We start from the raw sequence: 20816 nt of genomic DNA, 5'->3' as shown, positions 1-20816 counted from the left end.
GGAGTGCCCGTCCTTAATGGGAGCTGGAAAGTAAGTGGGAGGGTGTTAGTACTGAGGGTCAGCGCCAGGGGCAACTGTGAGGTTACTAGGTATGGTCCCATGAGAGGCTGACTGCAAGGGCAGAGTGGGGTTCTCAGAAATGGGTTGCATCCCTGCCTCATGAGGAACGAAGACCCTCCCACTTGGAGAAGCACAACTGGACCTGTGAGTAGAACTCCCCACTCAGGACCAAGGGGTTCAGTTCTATTCAATATCAATTCCATTTGTCCAGGAAGTTTGTCCATGGCCCATGGAGATGTAAGTTGTTTAAGGATGCACTGCCTTCTTAGTTTTTTGAAAAACCTTTTACAACAGTTTTGTTTGCACTTCAGCCCCACGCTGCTGATCTACAAGCACCGGTGCAGAAAGGGACAGGGAAGGTGGAGAACTTCCTCGTGAGCCAGCTCCTGGGCCTGGCCAAACCTGCCACAAACCAGTCCATGCAGCAAAGGGGTCATCCGACCTGACTGTCTGCCCTTCCAGAGCAGAGGCACACATTAAAATAGGTCATCGCTGTAAAAAAGCACATGTAAATAAACATAATTTTGTTCACAAGCAGATCCTCCTCCCTGCTATTTCATCTTGCCATGCCCTGCAAACCCCACGCTCCAGGAGGCACGAGGATGATGCGGGCTGCTCTCCTGATTGCCCTGCAAGGGAAGGAAGATAGCATGTGTACAAGGGGGATAAATTATGTGAAATGTTTACTGACGTGAGGTTTGAAGAATGACTGTTCTCCGGGTTCTCATTTTTGCTCGCTGCCCTACTTCTCCATCCAAACGGGTGCGGTCCTGTTCCTTCCCGGCCAGCTCAGGGGCTCTTTCCTTGTGGGTGCTGAGCTCCCACATGACTCCGTGTAGCTGTGCCCTCTCTCACCAGTTGCGCTTGGTTTTGTCCTGTGAGGATCCAGATGGGGAGAGTGCAGGCAAGATTTCTGCCAGTTCAGATGGTTGAGGAGTGGCATGCTTGGAACTGGATTAGGAGCAGGGATGCGACGAACACAGTTGAGACTTGGTGGGGTGCCCCAAGGTGGTTGGGGGCGTGGGGAAGGACCCTGGGGAAGGGCTACCTGCCATCTAACTGGGTGAGCAATCACCTTCAAGGTGCGAAGGGTGGTGAGGGGGTGCATTGAGAGACTTGAGGTGGAAGACTTATCCTGGCTGCATGAAGAGGGTCATTCATTTTTTTTTGCACTGCTGACCTATCCTGTTCTGTAGCTAGCTTCTCAAGATGCCTCTACCAGGCGGGGATGGCGACCTTGCTAGTGGGCTGCTTTCTGGAGTGTGGGTACAGTACATCCCGCCTCTTCTGCACACATCCAGGATTCTGGTCAGGGCTCCTTCCGAGAAATGCTGGCTTTCATGCTGCTATCCCATCTCATGGATCCGGAACAAGTGCTGGGTAGGAGTTTATATGGAGCTCCCCAGTGATTAAGTTTCCCCGGGGTGGGCAAGTCAGCGGAGTGTAAATCAGGTAGGGGAAAAATACATTTCTTTAAGAGGCTCAAAATTCCATGAGAAATCCCGTGAACACCACTACCGGGATTCACAATTTTTTCTCACTGGAACTGACAATTTTTGGTAAGATTCCGCCCATTATTTTTATATTTGGGATGTCATCAGGTTGGAGGTGATCATCAATATGGAGGACTGCAGCAAGAAGATATTGAAAGATAAAGTTAATAAATTGTCACAATGGGCTTTTTAATTGGGAGATTAATTTAAATATCGGTAAGTGTGAGGTGTTACATTTCGGAAAGTATAATACAAAAGCCATGGGGGCGATTCTCCAATATTGGGGCCAAGTGTTCACACCGTCGTGAACGCCGTCGCATTTCACAACGGCGCTAACAGAGCCCGGGCACAACTTATTCTGGCCTCCACAGGGGGCCAGCACACGTTGGAGTGGTTCACGCCGCTCCAGCCTCCTTATGTGGTGCCAAATGGGCACCGTGCCAACCTGCGCGTGCGCAGTTGGGCCAGCTCAATCCTGCGCATGCGCAGTTGGGCCAGCTCAATCCTGCGCATGCGCAGTTGGGCCGCGCCATCCTGCGCATGCATGGGGAACATCTTACACGTGCCGGCCCCGACCCAACATGGGGTTGGTGTTCAGGGGCGGGCCACAGCGGAAAGTAGGCCCGGGGGGGAGAGGGCCCGCGATTGGTGGGCCCCAATCGTGGGCCAGACCCCTTCGGAGCCCCCCCCCCCCAAGCCTTCGAGTACCCGCCGGCAGTGACCAGGTGTGGACGGCGCCGGCGGGACTGTTTTTTGTTTCGCCGACCGCTCAGCCCATCCGGGCCCATTGGCCCAGCCCATTGCGGCCCGGCGCAATTCTCACGCCGCTGGTTTTGGGGGGGGTGGGAGAATCGCGTGCGGGGGTCGGGGCGGCGTGGCGCAATTCGCCCAGCGCCCCGGCAATTCTCCCACCCGGTGTGGGGGGGGGGAGAATACCACCCCATGTGTTAGAAAGAAGAATCTAAATGGGGCAGAGGAGGAAAGGGATCTGGGACAAAAAATACACAAATCACAAAGTGGATTAAGAATGCCATAAAAAACAAACCAAGCACCAAGATTTCTTTCCAGAAAAGTAGATAAATTGTGCTAAACTTGTATGAACTATGGTTGGATCACATTTGGTGTATTTAGCAGTACTGTTTGCCATTTTATAAAAAGCATATAGAGGCACCAGAGAGCATGTTTAAAAACAAATTACAAGGATGGCGCGAGAAATGTGAAATTACGTTTATCTGGAACAGGAATTATGTTTATCTTGAAAAGAGAAGACTAAGAGGTGTCCTAAAAGAGAGATTTTTAAAATTCTGAATGGTTTTGATAAAGTAGATGTAGAAAGAGTTGTTTCCATTTGTGTAAAACTAAAGGCTATCGGTACAAAATAGTTACCAATGAATTAAATATTGGCAATTCAGAAAAACCTTTTTACCCAGAGAGCACTGAGAATGTGAAATTCACTAGAATAGGGAGTGGTTGAGGCAAACAGTGTGAATGAATTTGAGGGGAGGCCAGGTAAATATATGGTGGAGAAGGGACATAGCCTCAAAATAAGGGGAAGTAGATTTAGGACTGAGTTTAGGAGGAACTTCTTCACCCAAAGGGTTGTGAATCTATGGAATTCCTTGCCCAGTGAAGCAGTTGAGGCTCCTTCATTAAATGTTTTTAAGGTAAAGATAGATAATTTTTTGAAGAATAAAGGGATTAAGGGTTATGGTGTTCGGGCTGGAAAGTGGAGCTGAGTCCACAAAAGATCAGCCATGATCTCATTGAATGGCGGAGCAGGCTCGAGTGGCCAGATGGCCTATTCCTGATCCTAGTTCTTATGTTAGAACATAGAACAGTACAGCACAGAACAGGCCCTTCGGCCCTCGATGTTGTGCCGAGCAATGATCACCCTACTCAAACCCACGTATCCACCCTATACCCGTAACCCAACAACTCCCCCTCCCTTAGCCTTACTATTAGGACACTACGGGCAATTTAGCATGGCCAATCCACCTAACCTGCACATCTTTGGACTGTGGGAGGAAACCGGAGCACCCGGAGGAAACCCACGCACACACGGGGAGGATGTGCAGACTCCACACAGACAGTGACCCAGCCGGGAATCGAACCTGGGACCCTGGAGCTGTGAAGCATTTATGCTAACCACCATGCTACCGTGCTGCCCAAACAGTGGTTGTTATGGTTGAATATTTTGTGCAAAAAAGGGCACATGGATCGTTTAATAAGATCTACTCATCCCTGCAAACCAATCAAACCCATTATTGAGGAAAATCTAATTTAGTACTGGTTGTAAAAACTGGAATTTCTAAATTTTCCATGTGTAAATCTGGGCGAAAGTCATTTTTTCATGTCATGACGAGTATGTTCTTATGTTATGATGGTAGAGCTAGATGAGGAAGGAAGGCAGGAGCCTCAACTGGCATACAAACACTGACATGAACTGGTTGGGCTGAATGGGCAGTTTCTGTGCTGTATATTCTACATATTGTGTTCTGCATCCAAAAAACTTCTTCTGAAGCTGATCCGAGTTAATGTACTTGTTGTTTCATTCCCTAATTCTGGGCACCTCCATGCCGCATCACGTGTCTGACATAGATGTGGCGCATATGTTACAGTGGGTCCGCACCTAGGTCTTTGAAGTAAGTAATGCAGGAGCTGGGAGATAAAATGCAGATTTAATTGGTGAAAACTCCAAACTTTTCAATGATAAATCAGATTCCCTGGAAAATAGAATTTCAGCAAAGCAAAGGATGAATTAATTTGCAAATATGTCTCATGTCGGGTAGCACGGTGGCGCAGTGGTTAGCATTGCTGCCTCATGGCGCAGAGATCCCTGGTTCGATCCCGGCTCTGGCTCACTGTCTGTGTGGAGTTTGCACATTCTTCCCGTGTTTGTGTGGGTTTCACCCCCACAACCCAAAGATGTGCAGGCTAGGTGGATTGGCCACGCTAAATTGCCCCTTAATTGGAAAAAATTAATTGGGTGCTCTAAATTTATTTTAAAATATGTCTCATGTAGACAGACCTGCTTAGAGTTTGCAGAGAAATTCTGAGGGGCATAGTTTGATGAGACTAAAATGGGAAAGAGTTTGGGTTTAAACAGTTCTCTAGTCAATATTTCAACGTAGGCATTCTTTTAATGCTTTCAGTCATCAATTCAATGCCCATCTCGATCACAACAAGTTAGTGAATGGGGGAGGGTTTTTTTCTTTTTGAAAGCTTTAGAAATTCACCAGAAATAGCAAATTTCATCAAATTTGCAATAGAAATCTTTTATGATCTTGCTGCTGCTACCTAGAAATTGAATCAAGTCTTACTCACAAGAATTGCCTTCAGGTATTGAAGTCTGCTGCACTGTTCTTTAACATTCAGAGAGAGCATTTCCTCAATTCCAGCTCAGTCTGATGGGATAAAAGTATGTTCTATGGGTGCCATGTAAAATGAGCTGTTCCAATTCAGACTGAGTTGGTGCATATTTACAACAAACAAACCTATAATCCTGAAAAACAAAAGTCATTTTACTTTTCACACACTGACCGCAAATATGCTCCAACTCCACCAACCAATGTGGCTTCATCAGAAGTGTGGCTGAAATGCCATTCATGCATGTAACCTGGTTTTCCACTCCAGTTGCAGCAGAGTTGTGACAGCTCTGAGGAAATTCCGGCTTTCAGCAGTTAGCGAGAAATCCCATTTCATTCAATAGTGAAGCACAGAAACCTGTCCTTTGATTACCCTTTTGTTGTTTCAGTTACCTATTTTTGTACTGTTATGGTTGAATATTTTGTGCAAAAAAGGGCACATGGATCGTTTAATAAGATCTACTCATCCCTGCAAACCAATCAAACCCATTATTGAGGAAAATCTAATTTAGTACTGGTTGTAAAAACTGGAATTTCTAAATTTTCCATGTGTAAATCTGGGCGAAAGTCATTTTTTCATGTCATGACGAGCAGTGTTTTCCAGCCCTTCCTGTCAGCGGGATCTTCTAGTCCCAGCGAATATCACCCCTTGAGGTGGGTTCTCCGGCGGCAGGACGGGCAAGCCATGCAAAATGACATAGACGTCGCCAGGACTGGAAGAACCCCCGGCAGCTGATGACAAGCCACCTCCACTGTGTGGGAGCAAAAATCCCACCCAATGTGCTGAATGTAATAAGACATCATGGTACAGACCCAAAATCGTATAAGGCACCATCGAGACCTTTTTACCTGTTGCCAAGTGTAATTACTCTCTACTGACATCAACCTAATTAAGGGACTAATATGGGTGAAAGTTGCGTGATGATAAATTCCCTAAACATTTAAATTTGTGACAGTCACTAGCTCATTCTTATAATCCTCTGGTGAAGGTCTTATATAGTTCATAATTGGACACACAACACTGTTCATGAAACGGCTATGTTAATGAAGACTACTAATTTGTGTGAAAATAATGGTTCCACAGGGCCAGTGAGAGGGAGGCTGCGCTGGAAGCAGCCCTCAGATTGCTGCAGCAGTTCTATCTGGATTTGGACAAATTCCGGGCATGGCTTACAGAAGCGGAAACCACTGCCAATGTGTTGCAGGATGCCACCTATAAAGAGAGACTATTGGATGACACCCAGCTGGTTCGAGAGCTGACAAAACAGTGGCAGGTACATTTGATGATATGTTTCTAATATGTTTGCAATTCAATCATAATAATATTGTTCGTGGACATATGGTAGCCAGTACCAGAATTTTGATTAGCAAAAATGAGTTTTGATCACCTAAGACCTTATTATTCCAGTGGATCCGCTCTGCTTAATAACAGGAGGCGAACACAATAAATGCCGTAAGTCTGTTGTTAAACCATTTTGAAGTAAATTTGTGAAGATTTTTAACTGGACTGAACACTGTCTTCAGCACCGATTCAACTCTCTGTTTTCAGACGATTTAAACAAGTTTGTCAAAAAGAGTAATTTTGTTGAAGTTTTTCGTCTTGCCCTCATCAGGACAATTCATATCAATGTAAGGGAAAACAAAGAAGTTGTACAGTATGAGAGGAGGGTGTTGATTGGTTGGCAAGTAGACTCCGATCGGTCGAAGCATTACCATGAAGAATGTGCCAGTTTATGGTAACTGACAGTTAACTGACAAGCATTGTTTGAAATTTAAACCAGGCAGCTTGACTCTGATTGGTCACAGTATTGCCTTGAGGAATGAACCAGTGAACATCTGTCACTTATTTTGCTTAACTAAAACAGGTACAATATGTGTATATGTTGCACTTGATTCAGTTGAACAAAATAAATGACAGCCATTGATATTTTAATGAGTTGTCCTGATGAGTGCAAGGTGCAAAGCTCCAACAAAATGTTTCTTTTTTTCAGCAATACTCATGTTTTGATGCCAAACAACTACAAGTATATAGAATATGCGTTCCAAGAAGAAAATTCTCATTCTTTAGCTAGTTGTGTGAAATTTATAAGTAATTTACTGTATAATAAATTCCTTGATTGTGAAACCTTAGAAACATTCCCTTTGGAGATCTGTTGCACCTTCGGAACTGAAATCAATGGTTCTGTTTGCCTGAATGGAAATGTTTAAAACTGTGTCCCACAAATTCACAGCTATGGGGCAGACGTTTCTTCCTGTTTTGACTATATTAGGTATGTGAACAGTCAGACAGAGAAAAGGCTTGTAGTTTTATTGAGTTCAACCAGGAGTAGGTTTGTGAGAAAACCAAAAACACACAATATAAAGTAAGATAGCCTATTCTTACACATTTTAAAGTCAAGATGATTTTATTGAACTAATTTAGTTCATTTAGCAGGTGAGTATGGTGAGCTGCTCCTAATTTTTTCTCTTCTGACAGCAAAATTCTTCATCTTCAATTGATACTAAAATGGTACATTGGAAAAGACAGGGCAAATTTGGTGAAGAACCGAGGACCATCATACATCCAGCAACAAGGTTCAAAGGAGTTGAAGAGATTAAGAGATAAATCAAGAAGCATTAATTAGCTGACATCAATCTCGAGTTTTAAAAACCAATGGATTACAAGAGGAAGGGAAGTTTGGGAGACAAGAGGGATGATATGGGTTTTGGATAAGAATAAGTTAAAGTAAAAATCAGTCCAGTGACCCTTCAAGAGTTTTCAGAATGGCTTAATTGAAGGACGTTCAGAGGACAGCCACAGTAGCAATGACATTTGGACAAGTAAATTTGCAGTTGAGAAGTTTGTTGACCAATGATGAGGACAATATCACCCAGCAGATGACGAGCTTTTTCTTCTCCTATGTTCAGAGCTCCAGACATCTTTACATATGAAAGCTTCGATGAATTGTTGAGCAGACTTCAGCTTTATTGAAAATTTAAAATTGTGAGGAAAGCAAATATCAGTGCTGGCATGATGGAGATAATTGAGGAAATATAGGAACACCATTCAAAATCAAGAGGAGGTTAAGGCACCACCTGTGTTCCTAAATCATTAGAATAATAACAGAAATAAGTTATTGGCATGAAAAAGCTACGGATTTGAAGACAAAACAAAGCAACATTTTCTTTACCTCAATGAAGGCAATGGAGGAAATGGAAATGTAGTGATTTCAGTGATGCAGTTCCAGAAGACTGGAAATGTGTGCTCTGAGGGTAGGCATTTTGACAGAAATCAATAAAAAGTGCAATCATCAGAAAGAGCAGATATGCTTAGAGGTGGTAATTGAATATAGAGAAGCAAGAGAAAGGGAGAGCAAACTTGGAGCTCCAGCGTTAATGGAAAAGGTGTCAAATTCAAGTTCTGTACTATTAGACACACGTTCATCATTCCACCACAAAGTGTTCATACCTGACCATGGATAGTATTGGAGCATTAAGCCTATTTAAGAGCATTGCAGATCAACGCTAACTGTAGCTCACTTATTTCCTACATGTCTGATCATTAGGGGTCAATGGATTGAGAGCAGAAGCAAAAATCCTGACTTTATTCCCCTAGTTTGCTGTGAAGTAGTGTAGCCAGTTGTATTGCCAAGATCAGTTCACCCAGCAGTGGGCGATGAGTTTTCAGGGTTGTATAACCTATTCCTGTACTATCGTGCTGTCACCAATTGAGCCAGCAGGCAAGTCATTTTCTGATATACATTACAAAATCTAAGAGCAGAAATGAATGCCCCCCCCCCCCCCCACCTGTTGAGGAAAGTGCGGAGGCTGGAGGGTGCTGTGTGATTGGGCGGTAAAGTGTGGGGTGAGATTCCACCTCCTTCCTGCCTCCCTTAAATTAAATCCAGGGTGGGTAGGGTGGAGGGTGGCTTTCCTGCCCGAAGGCCAATTAAGTGCCCACTTCAATTCAACCAGTGGCAGGTGGGGAAACTTGCCATGTGGGACAACCACCCATTAAACTCTGTCTAGTTTGCCTGTGTTTTCTAGGCCGATACCTCGCACTCGGGCACTCTAATTGGTGACAGCACTATAGTACGGGAATAGGTTGTACAACCCTGAAAACTTATCGCTCACTGCTGTGTGAACTGATCTTGGTAATACAACTGGCTACACTCAGGCATTCAATGTCTGATCGAGGACCCCAGCATTGTGAAGTGGTGCCTCCCTTGTTCCCTTGCCATCGACCCCCCCCCCCCCCATCGCCTCTCATGACCTCCCTCTTCTCTCCCTGCCCTCCTGCCAGCGGCCCTGCCCCGCATCTCCCATCCTGCCCCACTCACCTCCATCTGTGTGCCATCACTGATCCTCAAGGTAAACCCCAGCACAGCACTGACGGTGACTATCGTTCCCGAGTGATACTTCCTGCACTGGAGATCTGCCAGTCTCTGAACGACAGCTCTCAGGGGTACGCATTTTACGCAACTTGGGCCTTGATTTGTAATTCTGTGAGGAATTCTCTGGGAGTAGTGATAGGGAGTTCCCACTGGCTCGCCAACCAGTGGATGGAACACTGGTTGCACTCGTTAAGTTCTGCCCTAAAGAATCCTACTACTATTCAAATTCCTGCATTGCCTCTCCTATCTTTATCTCTATAACCTTCTCCAGCTTTACATCTCTCTTCCTCGATTTCTTTGACTCTGATCCTTCTGTGAAGTGTTCCCATTCCAAACCAACTTCACCATTGACAGCAGTGACTTCAGCTGCCTGGGACCCAGGCTTTGGAATTCCCTTCGTACAGCCCCCCTGTCCTTCTTTCATGACACTGGTTAAAATCTACCTCTTTGACAAAGGTCACCCCTCCTAACAGCCCTTCTGGGGGCCTGCCAATTTTTTTTTGATTATGCTTCTGCGAAGTGCTTTGGACTTTCTTCTGCCTTAATGGCATTGCAAACTTTCTCACTGTTACCGTTATTGCTTAAGTACAGCTGTTTATCTTGCAGTTGTAACATCTAATGAATAAATGATACACTAAAACATGTCTGTTGCATTTAAAGAGAGAAGTTTTAAAAAATTCCTCTGCAACTAGACACCAATGCTTCAAACAGTGTGACAAGTGAGACTACGAATCTGAGAAAAGTTTTGTAGCAAATAGCTTTTTACTCGGTCTGCATTGGAGTCATTGAGATTGCGGTGACAGTGCCTGATTCATGATAACCAGCTGAGTGTGTAAAATCCTATGTATTCTGACACTGTGTAACTAGTGGGCTTCCTGTGGAATGCCTTTAGGCTATTGAGCATTTAAAATAAGACTCACGAGAGAGAACAAACATTACAATCTATCCAAGGTGACCTTAGTCGAGTTTTATACAGAGCATCAGTAACGTGCAGTGGAATAGCCTACAGTTTCTATGCTGTTATTTTTCAATACCAGAGAAGGAAAATGATGTTCTAGTAAACAAACGATAAAATGAAAAGAAATATATTTGTCAGAGAGAAAATGCACTTTTGGGAAAATATTAATGTGAATGATTGCCTTCTAAATCCTGTAGTTATTTAATCAAATTTGAGGAGACCCTTGGGTTCCAAGCAATCTTCGATCTTTATTTATTTTTGTGTGCATTTCTTTTCCTTCCCGATGATTCAATGTGGAGGTTAATGACTTACAATTCGTGAAGTTCACAAGAGGTTGTTTTCTTGTCACACCTTTTTATTTTTCTAATGTTCTACAGAAAGTCAAGAAAATATAATCAGCAAAATAAAAGTATAATACAATCTGGAAATCAAACCAAACCAGCTGGGATATAGGGATCACACCTCTCCCCTGAAGGCACAGCTAATAGAAGCATCAAATTTACAGTGTGGAAGGAAACCATTTGGCCCATCGAGTCTGCACCGGCTCTTGGAAAGAGTACCCTACTTAAGCCCACGCCTCCACCCTGTAACCCATTAACCCCACCTAGCCTTTTTTGGGCACTAAGGACAATTTATCATGGCCAATCTACCTAACATGCACATCTTTGGATTGTGGGAGGAAACCAGAGCACTCGGACGAAACCCACGGAGATAGGGGGAGAACAGATAATGACCCAAGCCGGGAATCGTACTGGGACCCTGGAGCTGTGAAGCAACATTGCTAACCACTGTGCTACCGTGCACGTCAGGAACTGAATGCACTCCTATCAAATTTGGAAAATAAAAAGCAAAACACTGCGGATGCTAGAAATCTGAAATAAAAACAGAAAATTTTAGATAAACTCAGCAGGTCTTGCAGCATCCCTGGAGAGAGAAACAGTTAACATTTCGGATCTAAATGATCCTTCTCCACACCATAATTTGGAAAATTGTTTGATGAGCCAGATATCAAAATCAGTCATCATAAAATATTTATGTTGCCAAAATATCAAGAAATCAGTGGGAATTAAATAATAACTTTTGTTCATAGTTTGGCCATAGTCATTTTGTTTCTTCCATCTAAACACCAGATAGCAGGACATTCCTGAATTATTATCTCCAGATTTAGCAACTAATCTGGTTGCGAACAGAAGCAGGTCCAACAGAATGTTATTGTGAGGGGAATTGAATACAAAAGAAGGGAGGTTATGCTTCAGTTCCTCAGGGCATTAGGGAGACCACATCTGGAGTACGGTATACAGTATTGGTCACCTTGTTTAGGAAAGAAATAAATGCGTTGGAACCAGTTCAGAGAAAGTTTGCCAGACTATTACCTGAAATGACTGAGTTGTCTCATGGTGAAAGGTTCGACAGGCTGGGCTTGTATCTGCTGGAGGTTAGAAGAGCAAGAGGTGACTTGATTGAAATGTGTAAGATCCTGAGGGTCCTTGACTGGGTGGATGTGTGGAGGATGCATCCTTTTATGGAAGAATCTAGAACTAGGGGTCACTGTTGAAAAATAAAAGGGCAGTAGCACAGTGGTTAGCACTGGGACTACGGTGCTGAGGACCCGGATTTGAATCCCAGCCTTGGGTCACTGTCCTTGTGGAGTTTGCACATTCTCCCCGTGTCTGCGTGGGTTTAACCCCCACAATCCAAAGTGTGCTGGTTAGGTGGATTGGCCATGCTAACTTGCCGTTAAATTGGAAAAAAAAATAATTGGGTACTCTAAATTTAAAAAAAATAAGGGGTCACCCATTTGAAACGGAGGTGAGGCACATTTATTTTCTTTCAGAGGGCCATGAGTCCTTGGAATGCAACTTGAAAAGTTATGGAAACAAAGTCTTTGAATATTTTTAAAACAGGTGGATAGATTCTTGGTAAGCAAGGCAGATGATAGGTTATCAGGAGTTTGGGGAGTGCAGAGTTGAGGTTACTAATAATATAATAATCATTATTAGTGTCACAAATAGACTCACACTGCAATGAAGTTACTGTAAAAATCCCCTAGTCGCCACACTCCGGCGCCTGTTGGATACACTGAGGGAGAATTCAGAATGTCCAATTCACCGAACAAGCACTTCTTTCGGGAGTTGTGGGAAGAAACCCAGAACACCTAGAGAAACCCACGCAGACACAGGAAGAACATGCAGACTCCACACAGAGAGTGATCCAAGTGGGAATCGAACCTGGGAACTTGGCGCTGTTGATGCATGATCAATTACACAAAGACAAGAGGTGGATGCAATCGAGGCTTTATTACACTAAGATGTGTGGCCTCCTACAGCAGCTGATGAAATGGCTGCTGTACGGGGAGCACACATATTTATACTCTGCCTACTGGGCGGAGCCAGCTGGCAGGGAACTACCCCCGTACCTGTAGTACAGGGCCTTACCACAAAACACCTACACCGACATCCTCTATATACAATATATACATCAGTGGTGACTACCACATTCACCTCCTGTTAAGATTGAGTCCGGCGGGCGTGGTGGAGAACTATATATAGATAGACTTTTCAAAGTACAGAGAGCAAATAAATTGAGTCCAGTGCGGAAAATTATGTGCAGAGGGATGGTGTTTCAAACGTCCAGGTCACGTTACGGATTCAGTCGGTCCGGAGTCTTAATCTGCCGTCGGGAGCGCCGCAGTGCTGGTGGTGATTCCGGTGTCGGTTTGGTCTTCGGTGACTCCAGGAGCGTCTCGAAATCCTCTTCATCCTCGGGTGTGGGCAAGCGGAGGAGCGGGGGCTGCAGTGAGGTGTGCTAGGGGAGTGGAGGTTGGTGCCGGGTCAGAAGGGGAGGTGTGTGGGAACCAGCTGGTGCCAGGTCCCTGAGGGAGACAGTATCTTGGCGGCCGTCGGGGTATGCTACGTAGGCGTACTGTGGGTTGGCGTGAAGTAGCTGTAACCTCTCAACCATCGGGACCGCCTTGTGGAGTCGTACGTGTTTACGGAGGAGTACGGGCCCTGGAGCTGCGAGCCAAGTCGGGAGCGGCACCCCGGAGGTGGACTTCCTGGGGAAGGCAAAGAAACGTTCATGGGGTGTTTCATTAATCGAGGTGCACAGGAGCGACCGAATGGAGTGCAGGGCGTCGGGAAGGACCTCCTGCCAGCCGGAGGCTGGGAGATTTCTGGACCATAGGGCCAGCTGGACGGCCCTCCAGACTGTCCCATTCTCCCTCTCCATCTGTCCGTTTCCCCGGGGGTTATAGCTGGTTGTCCTGCTCGAGGCAATGCCCCTGTTGAGCAGGAACTGACGCAGCTCATCGCTCATGAAAGAGGAGCCCCTGTCGCTGTGGACGTAGGCGGGGAAGCCGAACAGATTGAAGATGGTGTTGAGGGCATTGTTGATGGTGGCAGACATCATGTCGGGGCATGGGATGGCGAAGGGGAATCTGGAATACTCATCGACCACACTGAGGAAGTACGTGTTATGGTCATTGGAGGGGAGGGGCCCTTTGAAGTCCACGATGAGGCGTTCAAAGGGCGGGAGGCCTTTACCAGGCGCGCACGGTCTGACCGATAGAAGTGCGGTTTGCACTCCGTGCAGACCTGGCAGTCTCTGGTGATAGCCCTGACTTCCTCGATGGAGTAGGGCAGATTGCGAGCCTTGATGAAATGGTAAAAACGTGTGACACCCCCGGGTGATAGAGATTGTCGTGCAGAGTCCAGAGTCGGTTCAATTGTGCGCTGGCACATGTACCTCGGGATAGTGCAACGGGGGGCTCGTTGAGCTTACCGGGGCGATACAGAATCTCGTAGTTGTAGGTGGAGAGCTCGATCCTCCACCTCAAGATTTTATCGTTTTTGATCTTGCCCCGCTATGTGTTGTTGAACATGAAGGCTACCGACCATTGGTCAGTGAGGAGAGTGAATCTCCTGCCGCCAGGTAATGCCTCCAATACCGCACAGCTTCAACGATGGCTTGGATGTCTTTTTCGACGGAGAAATGCTGAATTACGGAGGCGTCTAGGGTTCGTGAGAAAAATGCCACGGGCCTGCCTGCCTGGTTGAGGGTGGCGGCTAGAGCGACATATGATGCGTCACTCTCGACTTGAAATGGTAACGTCTCGTCGACTGCATGCATCGCGGTCTTGCCGATGTCAGCCTTGATACGGTTGAAGGCCCGGTGAGCCTCGGTCATCAGTGGAAACAGTGGATTGAATGAGTGGCAGGCTTTGTCTGTATAGTTTGGGACCCGCTGGGCGTAATAAGAGAAGAACCCCAGACAGCGTTTGAGGGCTTTGGGGCAGTGGGGAATGGGGAGTTCCATGAGGGGGCGCATGCGGTCGGGATCGGGCCCCAGAACTCCGTTCTGGACCACGTAGCCGAGGATGGCTAAGCGGTTCGTGCTGAACACGCACTTCTCCTTGTTATAAGTTAGGTTGAGGAGAGTGGCGGTGTGGAGAAATTTGGCAAGGTTGGCGTTATGGTCCTGCTGATCGTGGCCGCAGATGGTGACATTGTCCAGGTATGGAAAGGTGGCCCGCAGTCCGTACCGGTCAACCATGTGGTACATTTTCCATTGGAAAACCGAGACCCCATTGGTGACACCAAAGGGAACACTGAGAAAGTGGTAAAGGCGGCCATCTGCTTCGAAGGCAGTGTATGGACGGTCTACCTTACAGATGGGGAGCTGGTGGTCGGCGGATTTCAGGTCCACAGTTGGACCTGAAGACCCGGTACTGTGCAATCTGATTGACCATATCAGATATGCGTGGGAGGGGGTACGCATTGAGCTGCGTGTACCGGTTGGTGGTCTGGCTGTAATCCACTACCATCCTGTGTTTCTCCCCAGTTTTCACCACTACCACTTGGGCTCTCCAGGGGCTGTTGCTGGCCTCGATAATGCCTTCCCGAAGCAGTCGCTGGACTTCGGACCTGATGAAGGTCCTGTCCTGGGCGCTGTCCCGGCTGCTCCTGGTGGTGACGGGTTTGCAATCCGGAGTTAAGTTTGCAAATAGGGAAGGTGGGTCGACCTTCAGGGTCTCAAGGCCGCACACAGTAAGGGGTGGTAGGGGCCCCCGGAATTTCAGCGTTAGGCCCTGGAGGTTGCACTGGAAGTCCAGGCCGGGTAGCAGGGAAGCACAGAAGTTGGGGAGGACGTAGAGGCGGAAGCCGCTGAACTCCACGCCCTGGACAGTGAGAGTGGCTATGCAGTACCCCCGGATCGCCACGAAGTGGGACCCTTAGGCCAGGGAGATTCTCTGGTTGGCGGGGTGTACCGCGAGGGAGCAGCGCTTTATCGTATCGGGATGAATGAAGCTCTCAGTGCTCCCGGAGTCCAGCAGACAGGAGATCTCATGCCCATCGATTTTCACTTTGGTGGAAGCAGTTGACAGGTTGTGTGGGCGAGACTGCAGGTTGTGTGGGCGAGACTGGTCAATTGTGACAGAGGCGAGATGCGGCTGGTTGTCGATGGTGGCAGGCGATGAGGTGCCCGGGGGCACTGGTCCTGGTAAGATGGCGGCGCCCACGGGCCACACATCAGTGGAAACAGAGTGGATTGAATGAGTGGACAGGCTTTGTCCATATAGTTTGGGACCCGCTGGGCGTAATAAGAGAAGAACCCCAGACATCGTTTGAGGGCTTTGGGGCAGTGGGGAATGGGGAGTTCCATGAGGGGGCTGGTGAGGACCACGATGGGGCAGCCATCTGCTGGCCCCGCCCAGTAGGCAGAGTATAAATATGTGTGCTCCCACTACAGCAGCCATCTGCAGAGTCCATGATGCGCAGGAGGGGTGGGCCGGGGGCGTAAGCCTAGATGTTGCGCGAAGCGACCATTAGCGAGAGCGCTAGCTTTTTTGTCTCCGCGAGGTTGAGCGTGGCCCCTTCTAAGAGGCGCTGTCGGATGTAATTGGACCCTATCCCTGAGACAAAAGCATCTCTCATGAGCAAGTTCGAGTGTTCCGTGGCCGTGACAGCCTGACAGTCACAGTCTCTAACTAGGGGAATCAGGGCACGCCAGAAATCTTCCACTGACTCACCAGGAAGTTGACGACGCGTGGAGAGGAGGTGCCTGGCGTAGGGCGCGTTAGTCCACTGAGTGTGGTTTTCTTTCAGTAGCGCCATGGCTTCCGCGTAGGTCGGCGCGTCCTGGATAAGTGGAAAAATGTTGGAACTCAGCCGCGTGTAGAGGATCTGAATCTTCTGAGCTTCTGGAATTTCGTCAGGTGCAGATCCGATGTATGCTTCGAAACAGGCCAGCCAATGTTGAAAGTCCTTTTTGGCGTTGTCTGATTGCGGATCCAGCTGTAGGCGATCCAGCTTGATGTGGAGGTCCATCTTCTGAAAACTTAGTGTAATAAGTTGATGCACGATCAATTACACAAAGACGAGGGTTGGATGCAATCGAGGCTTTATTACACTAAGATGTGTGGCCTCGTACAGCAACTGGTGAAGTGGCTGCTGTAGTGGGAGCACACATATTTATACTCCGCCTACTGGGCGGGGCCAGCAGGCAAGGAACTACCCCTGTACCTGCAGTACAGGGCCTTACCACAAAACACCTACACCGATGTCCTCTATATACTATATATACATCAGTGGTGACTACCACAGCTATGAAGCAACAGTGTTAATCACTGTGATACCGTGCCGCCCACTATCACATCAGCCATGATCTTATTAAACGGCAGATCAGGCTTAAGGGGCTGACTGGCCAACTCCTGCTCCCTGTTTGTATGTAAACTGCTTCCTCGCGTCTCTTACCTGTTCCTTCATGAACTCTACTTCTGACCACAACCTCTTGGCTGATCAACTGGAGGAACCATCGGAATTTCAGAGAAATCTCTGCTTTTCAAGATCCTCACTTCAGCTGAAGTAACAACTTGACTATGAAATGTCAGGCTCACACTGAAATGGAGACAAAATTAAATTCAATTTTTATAATTACCGTTTAACCTTCAACTGTATCTGTCTTTTGTGTGTGTGACAGTGAGGGTGAGACATGTGACTGAGACATTGTGTTTTCTGTAACATCCAAGGCAAGTGTGTGAGAAATAAATGAATTGTCTTCATTTTAAAATACAAAAACATGCTGCTGGGTAAATTGACCCAATCATTCTGAAGGTCAGAAAATACACACATCCACAAACAAATATATTTGATCACAATCAAAGGTAATGCCTTAAAATTGACTGTGACAGAAGAAAGACTTGTTACTTCTGGAAGCTGAAGATGATGATGATTAATGGAGGGGCATAAGAATCCACAGGAACAAGAAGAAGAGGACAGCCAAAGAAAAGATGGGACAGCTGATAGCCAAGTGCTTTCAATAAATAATGGTGAACTTACCAAGCAAAGATACTTTTCACCTGCCAGCACTCCCCTCATATTTTCACATAGACTCAGCAGGCCGAGCAGCCATCTGTGAAGAGAGAAACAGAGTTAATGTTTCGAGTCCAACATGACTTTTCTTCAGGAGTGAAGAGAGGTGTTTTGCTGGAGTTTTACAGTGCATTGGTGCGAGCACATCTGTGTGCAGTTTGGTCTCCTTACTTAATTCAGAGAAGGTCATTCAGTTCATTCTTGGATTGAACGATTGGTCTTATGAGGAAAGGGTGGGCAGGTTGGGACTGTATCCATTGGGGTTTAGAAGAATAAGAGGTAATCTGATGGAAATAATAGGTCCTGAGGGGATCTAATGGGGTAGATACTGAGAGGATGTTTCCCTTAATGTGAGACGAGAAGTAAGGGACACAGTTCAAAAATTAAGGGTCTTCCATTTCAGATTATTTTTTCTCTGGGGGTTGTTTGTGGCATTCTGTTCCCCAGAGAAGAGTGGAGGTTGAGTCATTGAATATCTTTAAGACTGAGTTGGGTAGGTTTTTGATTGACAATCGAGTTAAAGGTTAAAGAGGACATACAGAAAAGTAGGTTGAGGCAACAATCAGATCAGATATGAACTTATTAAATGACAAAGCAACCTCTTTTTTAAAAAATAATTTTTATTCAAATTTTCACAGTTTCACAAAAAAGAAAACAGTAACAGAAAAATCTAAGAACAAAAAGAACAACCCCCCCCCCCCATATATACAAAAGAGAAACAATAAATAAACGCCCGTCGTTGGCAAAGATTCAACCCAAAACAAAAACAAAGAGACCCCCCTCCGGGTTGCTGCTGCTGCTGACCTTCTGATTTTACCGTTCTGCCAGGAGATCTAGGAATGGTTGCCACCTCCTGAAAAACCCCTGCACAGACCCCCTTAGGACAAATTTCACCTTCTCCAATTTAATAAACCCCACCATATCGTTGACCCAGTACTCCACACTTGGGGGCCTCGCATCCTTCCACTGAAGAAGAATCCTCCGCCGGGCTACTAGGGATGCAAAGGCCAGAACACCGGCCTCTTTCGCCTCCTGCACTCCCGGCTCCACTGCAACCCCAAATATTGCGAGTCCCCAGCCTGGATTGACCCTGGATCCTACCACCCTCTATACCGCCCTTGCCACACCCTTCCAAAATTCCCTAGGCGCTGGGCATGCCCAGAACATATGGACATGGTTTGCTGGGCCCCCAGAGCACCTAATACACCTGTCCTCGTTCCCAAAAAACCGGCTCATCCTTGTCCCGGTCATATGAGCCCTATGCAGCACCTTAAACTGTATGAAGCTAAGCCTCGCACAGGAAGAGGAGGAGTTCACTCTTTCCAGGGCATCCGCCCATGTCCCCTCCTCAATCTCCTCACCCAGCTCCTCCTCCCATTTACCTTTCAGCTCCTCCACCGAGGCCTTGTCTACCTCCTGCATCACCTGGTACGCTTCCGAGATCTTCCCCTCTCCAACCCACACCCCCGAGAGCACCCTGTCCTGAACCCCACGCGGCGGCAGCAGAGGGAACCCCGCCACCTGCCGCCTGACAAACACCCTTACTTGCATGTACCTAAAGGTGTTCCCCGGGGGGAGCCCGAACTTCCCTTCCAGCTCACCCAGGCTCGCGAACTTCCCATTTATGAACAGGTCCCCCAGCCTCCTGACACCTGCCCTGTGCCAACTCAGGAACCCGCCATCAATTCTCCCCGGAACAAACAGGTGGTTCCCCCGTATCGGGGACCCCATCAAGGCCCCCACCTCCCCCTGTGCTGCCTCCATTGCCCCCAAATCTTGAGGGTAGCCGCCACCACCGGGCTCGTGGTATACCTCGTTGGAGGGAGCGGCAGCGGCGCCGTTACCAGTGCTTCCAGGCTCGTGCCCACACAGGATGCCATCTCCATCCTCTTCCATGCTGCCCCCTTCCCCGTCCATTACCAACTTACGCACCATCGCTGCATTGGCAGCCCAATAATACCCACAGAGGTTGGGTAGCGCCAGCCCTCCCTATCCCTGCCCCGCTCCAGAAACACCCTTCTCACCCTCGGGGTCCCGTGCGCCCACACAAATCCCGTAATGCTCCTGTTAACCAGCCTGAAAAAGGCCTTCGGGATAAGGATGGGGAGGCACTGGAACAGGAACAGAAACCTCGGGAGCACCGCCATCTTGACTGACTGCATCCTACCCGCCAGAGACAGCGGCAGCTGTCCTCCATTTGCTCCACCAGCCTTGTGAGGTTAAGCTTATGCAAGGCCCCCCAGCTCCTGGCCACCTGAACCCCCAAGTACCTGAAGCTCCTCTCCGCCCTTTTCAGCGGGATCCCCCCCTCCTGTTCCACTGGGTGTACCACAAACAGCTCGCTTTCCGCAAAGTTAAGCTTATACCCTGAGAAATCCCCAAATTCCCGAAGAATCCCCATCACCACCGGCATTCCCTCCCCCGGGTCCGCCACATACAACAAAAGGTCGTCCACGTAGAGCGACACTCGGTGCCCCTCCCCACCCCGGCCCAGCCCCCTCCAATCCCCCGACTCCCTCAGCGCCATAGCTAGGGGTTCAATTGCGAGCGCAAACAGTAGGGGGCACAGGGGACACCCCTACCTCATCCCTCGATACAATCGAAAATGCTCCGACCTCCTCTTATTCGTGGCCACACTCGCCATCGGGGCCTCATACAACAGCCTTGCCCAACTAACAAACCCCTCCCCAAACCCGAACCTTTCCAGCACCTCCTACAAGTGCCCCCACTCGACCCTATCAAAGGCCTTCTCCACATCTAGCGCCACCGCTATCTCCGCCTCCCCTTCCACCGCCGGCATCATTATAACGTTCAAGAGCCTCCGTATTTTAGTGTTCAGCTGCCTCCCCTTCACAAACCCCATTTGATCCTCATGAATAGCCTGTGGCACACAGTCCTCAATCCTCGTGGCTAAGATCTTTGCCAACAACTTGGCGTCCACATTCAAGAGTGAGATCAGCCTGTATGACCCACACTGCAGAGGTTCCTTGTCTCGCTTAAGAATCAAGGAGATCAGCGCCCGAGACATTGTCGGGGGCAAAGCACCCCCCTCCCTTGGCTCGTAAAGGTCCTAACCAACAGGGGGCCCAGCAGGTCTGCATACGTCTTGTAAAATTCAACCGGGAACCCATCCGGCCCCGGCGCCTTCCCCGACTGCATGTTCCCTACCCCTTTGACCAGCTCCTCGAGCTCACCTG

The 20816-nt window shown here is 47.7% G+C and overlaps 1 protein-coding gene across 10 annotated transcripts in view; it reads left to right on the top strand.

Annotated features, from left to right (window-relative positions):
- Positions 1-20816, top strand: part of dmd (dystrophin) — a 2667466-nt gene that overhangs the window by 2197502 nt on the left and 449148 nt on the right. For all 10 annotated transcript variants that reach the window (XM_038802261.1, XM_038802266.1, XM_038802267.1 and 7 more), the window contains one exon: positions 6003-6192. In XM_038802261.1, the coding sequence (XP_038658189.1) occupies positions 6003-6192 (190 nt within the window). The remainder of the gene's footprint in view (positions 1-6002; positions 6193-20816) is intronic.

Source organism: Scyliorhinus canicula, chromosome 7 (assembly GCF_902713615.1).
Source record: "Scyliorhinus canicula chromosome 7, sScyCan1.1, whole genome shotgun sequence".
In the NCBI taxonomy this organism is placed as follows: Eukaryota; Metazoa; Chordata; class Chondrichthyes; order Carcharhiniformes; family Scyliorhinidae; genus Scyliorhinus; species Scyliorhinus canicula.
The sequence above is the reverse complement of the archived record's forward strand: the minus strand, read 5'-3'. Positions and strand labels throughout refer to the sequence as shown.